The sequence below is a fragment of the Chenopodium album genome, chromosome 14 (assembly GCF_948465745.1).
Source record: "Chenopodium album chromosome 14, dcCheAlbu1.1, whole genome shotgun sequence".
Lineage (NCBI taxonomy): Eukaryota > Viridiplantae > Streptophyta > Magnoliopsida > Caryophyllales > Amaranthaceae > Chenopodium > Chenopodium album.
The window spans coordinates 27,188,429-27,199,512 of NC_137847.1; the positions used below are offsets into that span (position 1 = coordinate 27,188,429).

General features: G+C 36.4%; 1 protein-coding gene across 1 annotated transcript; it reads right to left on the bottom strand.

Moving 5' to 3' along the window:
- Positions 1-9,656: 9,656 nt before the first annotated feature.
- On the bottom strand, positions 9,657-10,820 carry LOC145577943 (putative F-box protein At3g23420). The gene is made up of 2 exons (XM_081635359.1): positions 9,833-10,820; positions 9,657-9,715 (listed from the first exon to the last, which is right to left on the bottom strand). Exons 1-2 carry the CDS (start codon positions 10,818-10,820, stop codon positions 9,657-9,659), a joined length of 1,047 nt encoding a protein of 348 aa, XP_081491485.1.
- Positions 10,821-11,084: the final 264 nt, after the last annotated feature.

Here is an 11,084-nt window from a genome sequence, read left to right on the forward strand (position 1 = left end):
TTTATTTTGTAGGTTTTTTCTTTTTCCCTATAATAAAATAAACATTTATTTTCTTGCATATGATCATTTCATTACATCGCATTAAAAAAAAAAATCCATGTCAAACTAAGCACAAGATATACCAATGATTTGAGGCACCCCTTGTAGCCACATCATATCACCTTTCACCCTTCAAATATGCAATCCTTTTTTGATAAACCACTTTGAGCCTCGTCTAATGATAGACCTCATTTTTCAACCCATATCTACCTAACTTTAGGATGGGATGGTGTGCAACTTATGCAATTTTCAATAAAAAGCTTGAGTGACTTCAAAAGATTAAAATACTAAAATAGAAACAATAAAAGTGCACGAAAGGGCAAGTGTTCCAATGTCTTTGACATGAACATGTCTTTGATATGAACACGTCTCAGATTGCGTTTCTTATCGAGTGCTCGGTACTATGCCCGAGAAACATGAATGCCAAGTGAGTGATAGACCGCATGATCGGGATTGCCCACACTTATAAAAATAAAAAAAAATGCAAAAGCAAAAAAAGAAAAAAGAGTTAAAACACTCAAGCATAAAAATACAAAGATTCAAAAGCAAGGTTGCACACCTTTGGGGCTTACCTAGGGTATTGAGCCTTTATCCCTTTCTTTTTCAAACCTTTAGCCTAACCACGTTACAACCCTTAAAAGACCTTTTTGAGGTATACACACTTGTGCGAGGTTCGGCTAGAGCTACGTTTGGCCTGATTCCTAACAGATTGGGGTGCGGCCGTAATAAAAATGCATTCACATTTACGTTCATAATTGATCATACCTAGGAATTTCCAATGCTCATCCTTTTTTCCTTAGAGCTAGACTTGGGGGCTTGATCCTCACATCATTAGCTTATCTAGCTTAAGAGACACCATCATTTGACTCTTTTCAATATATTTTTCCACACACTTAGCCCTTGCGACCTAACTTTAGTGTCACTTTCACACACTACACAGATACATGACCAAATAGTCTTTCCCTTAGGAACCATTTGTCATGAAATCTTAACACAACATTGGAGCATACTTTGTCATAACAAAGTCACTCATCACTCATCATTGCATCACAAAGTATAAAGTGCTTAGCCTCCGTGCCTAAGTTACCCAAATACTTTCATCATTGAGTCAACAATTGATATAGCCTAGGATGAGTTAATCTTTGCACCTTGAGAGATAGTATCAAACAACGTTTGACTAAGCTCATTCAACATGCACCTTCAAAAACTTCGCTTCTTTCTTTTTTCACGTCTTTCTTTTTTCGCGTCTTTCTTTTTCGGGAGAAAGTCGGTACCCTCCATAAAAATGACGAAAATTTTTGCTTTTTTTTGCATTTTCGAGTCGCACGATCACATTACAATGCACACACGAGTCATGTACACATTGAGTCATGTCATGTTATCACATCGAGTTAAGTCTACGCACACGAGTCGATTTGAGTACATCAAGTTACACGTCGAGTCAAGCAACACTAAGTCTTAAGTCAACCCTAATTACATAAGCAAAATCCTATAGTCCAAAATATAAATGCAAATACATTTCAGTGAGCAAGAACATTCCCGGATTTTTTCGAAAAACCGCAAATGAAAACCTGACTCCAGCGTCAGACGACAAGGCTGTCGCCTGGCGACAAAATCTGTCGCCTGACGACAGAGTGAGGACGCGGCGACAGCGGTTTCCAGCGTATGTCGGAGCAACAATGAGATACATGGCCCCATATTGGATTATGCGGACCTCATACGACAATTTCGGGTTCCTTGGTACGCCAGTTAGCCCCTATAAGCAAATTGACATGATTAGTAGTCGGCTCGATTACAATCGCAGTAAGTGATTGACCTGACGACGATCGTCTCACTTAGCTTAAGCGCCTAAGCATTGGCTCATTACAAGCACCAAGGCATCGGTTCAAAAGTAAGCACTTATACGACAATTTTTCCAAGATTGGATTGTCATCCCCAACTGACAATATTTCCAAAAGTGGATTGTCACGCATTCTTTTTAAACGACAATTTTTCCAAGATTGGATTGTCATCTCTGGCAAATTTTCCAAGCGTGGATTGTCGTACTCTCTCTCTGTTTGGCAATTTTTTCCAAGTTCGGATTGTCATCTCTAGCAAGTTTTCCGAGATTGGATTGTCATACACATAGTTCCCTATGGAAAAATTTCCCAAAGGATTGTCATAAGTCTCTACTCATCATAAATTTTGGCAAAGGTTCCTCAACGTGGATTGTCATTCATTTCAGTAAGTGGCAAATTTTCCCGAAGTGGATTGTCGGTCGACTCTTTTTTGCAAATGTTCCAAGACGCGGATTGTCAATAGTGGCAATATTTTCCTAAAAGGATTGTCGCATAGCGTTGGCAAATTTCCAAGGTGGATTGCTTTCAAGAGTTATATTCTAAGATGTGGATTGTCGATCGTAGCAAAGTTCTTATGACAGATTGTTACGAAGCATTGGCAACTTTTCCCAAAATTGGATTTTGGCAAATTTTCCGAGATACGAATTGTCGCTTCATCGTAGCAACATTTCCAAGGATGGATTGTTACGTGGCAACTTTCCCTAAATCGGATTGTCATACATCATACAAAAGTCGTGTTGACAACTGTTCCTGAAGAAAAGAGGATTGTCATCACCCAAAGCATCAACAGCAAAATTCAAGCAGCATTAAGGATCGACAAGCGTTGATCTTCGATAATTTTCTTCGGAATATTATCACGACAACTGAAGGTGATTTCAAGCGGAGTTATCTTCGATCGTGTTCCCTAAGATGTGAAAAATTGTCACAAGGCGGAAGAGGATCGTTTTCAAGCGAAGCAATCTTGGATAGTGTTCCCTGGCTTGCGGAAGATTATCATAGCGGAAATTGGAGGCAGTTACAAGCGTAGCAGTCTTGAGGCGGGATGGCGTTCTCTAGCTTGTGGAAGGTCGTCAAAACAAAATGCAACAAACCGGTTACCTTCAGAGACGTGTGCTCGACGGTGCAAGATACGCGTTTCTTAACTCTTTTATCTGTTTTAACTAACGCTAGTTTGCAGGTATCGGCGTTACAAGAGTGATTTAGGATCGCAGAACGTTCTGAATCATTCTCCGTCCCTATCGCTACTTTGACTTTCGTTTTTAAAACTTGCGTTTCTCCAAACTCAGTCAAAGTGGGGGCTTCTGTAGACACCCATTTGTGTCTCCCCAAAACCAAACCCAATGATGAATACCTTTCATGTCGAATGATAATCGAATAAAGTGAAAGTGTGAAAGGTCAGGTGTTGCGGTTAGTTTTTATTAAAAACTCTTTCTTTCTGTTTTCAAAAAACAACTCTATTTTTGAAAATAGCCAATCCAGTTTAGTTTGGTCCATGAAAAGGGTCCAATAATAGTGTAGTTGTATGGGGCTTGCAAAGAGCTTTCCAACGATATATTATAAGTCCAATTCCGATGAATAATGAGGAAGTTATGGCCAAAATACTAAACTGGGCCCGGGTTGATCTTTACATGCGGCCCGATGATCTAGGGGAGGGGCCAATGTTAATTATTATTCCTAAAGTTATTAGAATAAATTATAGTCTTCTAGAATTCTCTAGAGGGTTCTCTTAAGTCCTACTAAAATTAGAATTAATAATTATATTTTGATAAGTTTTACTTGGAATAAAATATTATTTTATGAAAATACAATTTATGTTTTCATACGGCCTTTACGAGTCAATTTTGATTGATAAGTGGACTCCGTTTTTGAAAGCGCGTAGGAATCCAGGCTGTCGCCAAGCGACAGAGCTTGTCGTCAGGCGACAAAGTCGGTTTTGCGGGGACAGCGTGGAGTTTTATTCTTTATCAAATTCTACCTATTTCCGGATTGTTTTCTTATAAATAGGGTCCTGAACCTCCGTTTTTATTCATCAACAATCAGGAATTCTCATCTACAATCTACAATCATCAATCAGTCTATTCTCTAAATACTCTCTAGCTTTTCACAAACACAATTCCCCATTCACAAGATCTAGACACACCTAACCAAGTTCGAAATTGCCTTCGCCGTAGACGTGAAAGGTTAATACTTTTCTGAGGGTTTGGTCCCAAAATCTTTTTAATCTTTAATTAATTTGATTGTTTGATTTTATACTTTTCCTTGAAGTTACTAACGCGTGTATTTTGTTATTAGAAAGAAGTACGAGGCATCAAAGTATGTAATCTTATTGCTCTATTCTCTTAGAAAGCATTTTATTATTTGTTAATTCCTAGCATCATGTTAGGATGTTATTATTGCTTTCTAGTATCATGTTTAGGGTGCCTTTTACTCTTTCCTAATATCATGTTAGTACCATGTTAGGGCTAAAGCTTTGATTTTTAATGCTTAGTGACATGATAGGATTTGTTATTAATCTTGTTAGCATCATGCCTAGGATCTTGCTATTATATTTAAGCTTTATTATTAACATGATGATTATGATTATTATGATTGTTATTATGTTGTTTGATCACACCTTTTATGCATGTTTAAAGGGAATTTGTACTTCTAATCACACTTAATAAGATAATTAATAATCTTTTTTAGAGTTAATATGATTATAATTCAAGTGATCGCCGATAATAGATTTGTTTGTGCATTAAATTCAACCAACATAGATAAACAGGTTTAGGGTAAATCTAATGTTTGCATGTTAGTCAGAAGGCGCACATGAATACGAGAAGAATAAAGTAGAGGCCTATTGTTAGGGCAGGTTCAATCTCTTTTAGGTTGGATTTGTACCTTCATCCCCGAACCCTATTTGGTTCAATACCTTTTGGAGTTGACGATCTCATGGATCGTTAAGGGGTGTAATCTTCACCTTTTGAACGGTTTACAAGTTCCTAAAACTTGTTAGCGACTCTTTTGCTCTAGCTTCCTTCCCTTTGGACGCCACCATGCTTAAGTGTATGATCATAGTGGGGTTCAAGTTTGGGGTAATGCTTGAAATATTTCCTACAATTATGATGTCGACACAATGATAATCATCAAAAGTTTATCATGGACCAGAAGTCCAATGAAATATGGATTTTTAAATCCACACTGTACAGTATCTTACATTAATTTGAGTCTTATATCCATGTGCATGCGTGAGTCATAGGTTAATGGATTGGTTATTGCATGTTTAGGAAGTTGTTTGATGCATTACTCATTGTATATTTTGTTCAATATCTTATCATGATTCTTATATATCATATGTTATGCACTAGCTAGTTTCTATATAATAATTGTGGTATGTGTGAATGTCTATCCAATGTATAGTAAGGTGTATATACAATATTGATGGGAACTTACGAAGAAATATTTATATTCCAATGGGCTTACACTAGTGATGATAATAGCTTGTTATGATTCATGTAAGAAGAGTTCCTGAAGAACTTATATGCATACGACGTATATAAATACCCAGCCCTACATATTTTATATCTTGAATATTACAATTATTATCAAACTCATGAAAAGTCAATATGACAACATCATCGATATCTCAACCTGAAGTTTGAGTATGTTAGATTCAACAAGTCTATGTATTCATTGTCGAACTCTCATATAAAACACGAAATGTCTAATTAAAGAATAAAGTTGAGATACCATTGAGTGAGAATAATATTCTAATGGTCTAGAAGAGCCATGAGCAAAATATGTAATTAGTTTAATTTCTTAATTCATATGATACTGAAAAATGAAATATATATGATATCAAGTGTTGCCATGAAATTATGTTTAGATAATGTAATAAATTATTGATCATCATTTTGTAGTATATATGACCTCTAGAAGAAGGCATACATCTAATTGTTATGATAAATCGAAACAAAAATGAAATAGTGGTAGTGGTGAACACTTGTATTATTTCCCCAAGTATGAAGAAATGAAGACGGCTCAATAAGTCCATATGAAGATTTGAACATTCAAGTTCAATTTGAAAGGATTAATCATCAAGAAATGGTGTTCTGCTACATGAAAGAAGTTACTTATCTACCATATCGCATCGGATTTATTGCACTAGAAGATTTCAAGTTAATACGTTATGTATTCATTAGGGGGAGAAAATACGCGCTACACTCTTTTTTCCTTGACCATGGTTTTGTCCCACATTGGGTTTTCCTGGTAAGGTTTTTAATGAGGCAACTTTGCAAGCGTATTACGAAGAATGATGTACTCTTTTTCCTTCACTATGTTTTTATCCCATAGGGTTTTTCGTAGTAAGATTTTAATGAGGCACAATCTTCGATAATGGACATCCAAGGGGGAGTGTTATGAAATATTTGTGAATGCCCATTATATTCCTGTATTTTCTATAATATTCTAGATTTAAGGTTTAGTGTTCTCTAAGAAAACCCTAACTATTGTACATGTATATATATCCCTTACTCAATGGAATTATGGACTGATTGATTCTCTTCCCAATTTCTCTCTCGTTCTCTTTATTTCACAACAGTCTTTATTTTTTATTATAAAATATTCAACGAACTAAATATCAGGGCCTGTGTATTATCTATTAATGGGTGGGTCCAAAAACTTCTAGGCCTAATGTATTACTAGTAAAGTGCTAAAGTATACTTGTATCATTTCATTCATTTTTTCGTTAAAAAAAATTTCCTCAATGAGAATGCGAGTGAAATGAGTTCAAAACCTTAATGGAAGAATCTCACCATTGAGAAAACAACTCATCAGCAAACAAAATAAAGACAATCTAGTTATGGGTGTGGTATTTACCCTTGTTATGTAACTTTTGCTATTAAATCTAGCTAGCCTTTTGAGAAGAACTATTATCGATGTTCTTTATGTCCAGTGCCGGTTTCCTATGCCAGTTTGTGTATAATATTTTTATCAAAGCTATTAATGTTGTGTAGCTTTGCAATGTTCTAAACTTTAATTGAGCTAATTTAAAAAAACGGCCACATAAAGCAACAACCTTTCGTTATCAAGTGACTAATGTTGTCAATCAAGTAATTAATGGGTCTTAAGAAAAATTACAAAATTACACATGGAGGTAAGAAGGTAGAAAAACATTTTGAGGGGTATAATGGTCCGTGCACTATTCATAAGAGCAATCTCCTACTTTTTATAAGGTATTGATTTTATTTTTTTATTTTTTTTAATTTTGTAGTCACATGGGCATTTTTGTGATTTAATTTCTTCCTTAATCTTTGTACCCAATCCAAATTCGGGTGCAATTAGTAATAAAAACGGAAGAAGTAATAAAATTAGATACCTTTCCTCAAAATTCCTATAATTTTGGGTTTGGTTAGAACTTAGAGGCATTTGAAGATCATTTAAAAAAGTACTACGTATGTATATTGGTGGAAAAATTAGAAAAAATAATCCCAACTTTTGATTATTCTGGAATAATCCGAACTTTGGGGGGTTTTCTTTTTCTTCAATCATAAACCGGTCACCAAAAGTCAATAACCTGTTGTAACAGGTTATGTGCCACGTGTCAAGCTACAATTGATCCAAAAAAAAAGAAAAATAAAAAAAAATTAAATTTAAAAAAAAAAAACAAAAAACCCTTAATCCCCTACCTGACAACCGTAACCCCCACCACCACCACAACCTGCCACCGCCGGCCGCGCCAACTCCTCCCTTCCCCCGCCCCAATTGTGCCTCTTTCCCCCCAAACGCCCTGTGCCGGAGTTGCGACCCACTTGCACCCACAATTCCCTCATTTTCCAGTCGAAACTCCCTTTGAAACCCCTCCCCCACTCCCGAAAACCCCCAACAGCCTATTTCTCACCGTAAAAAACCCTAGCGGCTTGGGTTTTCGATGGTGGGGGAAGGATATTTGGGGGTTTTCGGGAGTTGGGGAGGGCTTCAAAGGGAGTTTCGAGTGGTGGTACGTGGTGGCTCGAAAAAGAGTTTTGACTGGTGGCGGCGGTTGGAAAGCGAGTGATGGTGCCGGCGGAAAAAGGAGGGGACGAATGTGGGTTGCATCACCGAGTTTTGGGGGAGGGGGAAACCAGCGTTGGGGGTAGGGTAAAACCGGCGCAGGGGAGGAAAGAGTAGCAGCGGCTGCCGGAGATAAGTTTGTGGGTGGCCGGATTGGTTTGGGGGTGGTTTTTTTCTTTTTTTAAAATTTTTTTTTGTTTTTATATGTTTTTAACCAATTAACGCGTGACACGTGTCACTTTTTAAAAAAAAGCAAAAAAAAAACCTATTCAACCGGTAACCGGTATTTGGGATTGAAGAAAAAGAAGACCCCCTAAACTTCGGATTATTCCAGAATAATCTAAAGTTGGGATTATTCTACCAAAATGAATGAAAGTTGGGATTATTTTTTCTAATTTTTCCTATATTGGTTGGGAGTTGTTTGGGATTCAAAAAACTTATTTATAAACCTCATATGATAAGCTTTAGTACCGACATCAAAAGGACCATAAGACAGTGCTTCTCTTATAAAAACCCCAAATTTAAATCATTTTACTTTTTGTTCATTCAATCATTTCATTTAGCTATCGTAAAACAATGGCTAGCTGTTCTGAAATTTTCAATTTTATAGATACCTCTCCTAATCAATAATGCTTAGTACTGCATAAAGTACCACCTGATTTCATGAAATCTCAAAAACTTAGACTAGTGTATTTTTATCAGGTTGTCACAAATCATGTTCCTGTGGTTATCATAATAGATTACTAAATGATTAGGCGTTTCGTGTGAGTAAAATATGTAGCCAGTTAGCCACTGCCCACTGGCTTATTCTAATAATACTGCTATAACAGATTGATTTAGGTCTTTGTATATCCTAGGAGCAATATTCACATCATCTGGCAACATTCCTTCTTGTAATACAAAACAAAGTTAAACACCTCACCGGTCATTGGTCCCCTGCTTATGCTCAGGTTCATTCTAACAGCATTATTTGGTAATATGACAAATAAGTATATATGATAATTTGGATAATACTTCTTCAGGCAATGATTGAGGAGTACAAAGTGTTTAATTTTGCAGGGAACAAACAAATACAGAACTGCTACTAGTTTAGTTTATTAGTTTGGACTGATTTCACTCACGGTATTAAAAATAAAGTACTCGTATGAGTATAATGAGAGGTGTTGGCAGACACTAAGAATCAGATCCTACAAGAACTTCTACAGAACTAAACACAGATACTAACAAATTCTCGCAACAGTTTGCATAACTTTTCGTAATCTCATGTCTACCAGATTGACAAAATCATTTTGTGACACTGTCACATAACAAATTCTGTTGTAGGCAAGGCAAAGGGTGCCTATACCACCTCCATCAACTACCAACTTAAACCACTAAAAATAAGCATTAATGATTTAACGCGAAAATGAAGATTACAGGTATCTGTAATGTGTCCATATGAAATCATAGCAAAAGAAACCAACAGTACATCTATAAAAAAGCACCAAACATAGCAGTGCTAGGCATTCCTTCAAAGAATATAAAATCACACTAAAGAAAAAGGCTAAATTGTTTCTGCACGGTGTTTACATAATGAAACTCTTACACAAGTCCTAAGATCACATGACACAACATTCCGAGGACTGGAAGCAGTACAAATGTACAATAACAGTCTGTATATCTTTCTGTCTCTAATTGATTTACACTGAAAAATTTAAGTGACAAACAACCTGTAAGTTGATAGAAGTCATGCTTATATACCTGTGAATTTCAATCATCATATCGCAATTGGATCCTCTCCAAAGTCTCAAAGCTCTCCACATAAGCACCTGCACAAAAAACTCGATAACCATAAACGCTTCTAATAGTCCTTATCTTTTGGCTAGTAATGTCATAAGACATCAGTCTCATTGGAGGATATTTTCATGACAGCACAAAAAATATACCAGAATATTCATCATAAGTAATCCTTGCATACTTGTTCCTTCTGAAGAACTCAAATGCACCTAAACTCGAACCACCTCTAAAGCACCGAACCCATGGTCTCTCAGGCGCAACCTCTCCAACATCCTCCCTCATAATCCACATATTGCTACTCTCAGCAGAAATCCCGAATACTGCCAACGATTTCCCGAAATCAAACATACACTTGAACATCTTCCTCCCAGGCAATGGCAAACATCTAAACTCCTCTAAACCAAAATCAAAGGATGAAAAGTGTGTGTGTTCGAGCCCGCCTTCATACCAAATTGTATCTCCCCCTCCCCTTATCCAATGTACATCCCCTTGACAGAAATGACGGTGATGCAATAGTACAGTAAATCGCGAAATTGGATTATCCACAACATGAACATTCTTCATCTTCCAACGATCTTCATTTAATGAATAAACCGCGATCTTATGCAAGTTAGCATTTACTCTATCATTTCCTCCGAATGCAATCACCTTGTAATCATTACTAGAAGAATCAAACCCCAGAGCAAAGTTTTTGATACCGTGGCCGAGCTGCTCAGGAAGTGTACAAGGACTAAGCGTCCGAACTTTTCGATTAGAGGGATTCAATAACATCAACACTGGATACATTGTATTCTCAAATTCTGGACGACGTAATTGTTGGTACAAAATCAAACCATTAAAGATATCACGAATCTTGCAATTTTTGGATAAAAAGACAATTAGTTTAACTCTATTTAATGTAAATTGATTAACGACTTCGAATTCTAGTTCAGTCTTTCCATCATCGCGTCTAACTTTATGAATTAACAGTAACTGATTCTTGGTAGAATTCTTGTTGAATAATTCAAAGTGTTGTGAAATGAAAGCAGGGGAATCGATGATTGAACGCCAAGATTTACAGACGGCGCAAAATCGAAGAAGGGTTAACACTGGCAGCTTCAGAAAGATTTCTCTCAATAAATCTTCACATAACTGCATGATTATAGCAGAGAATTTGAACTTGGAAGAAAAGGGATGTTTTGAATATCTGAGAAAATGAGGGGTTTCTTGAGTTGTGGAGTAAATGATTGAATAATTTTATTTCTTTTCAGTTTTGGGTTAAAGGAAATGAGTAAGTGATTTGTGGGGGTTTTATAGGAGAAGCTCCAAATGTAAAAGGGTGGGAGAATTAACTACCAAATAACTGAATCAGAAATGATTGAAATTTTCCCAAAATATAGAAAGAAAGGTAAATTTTGTTTT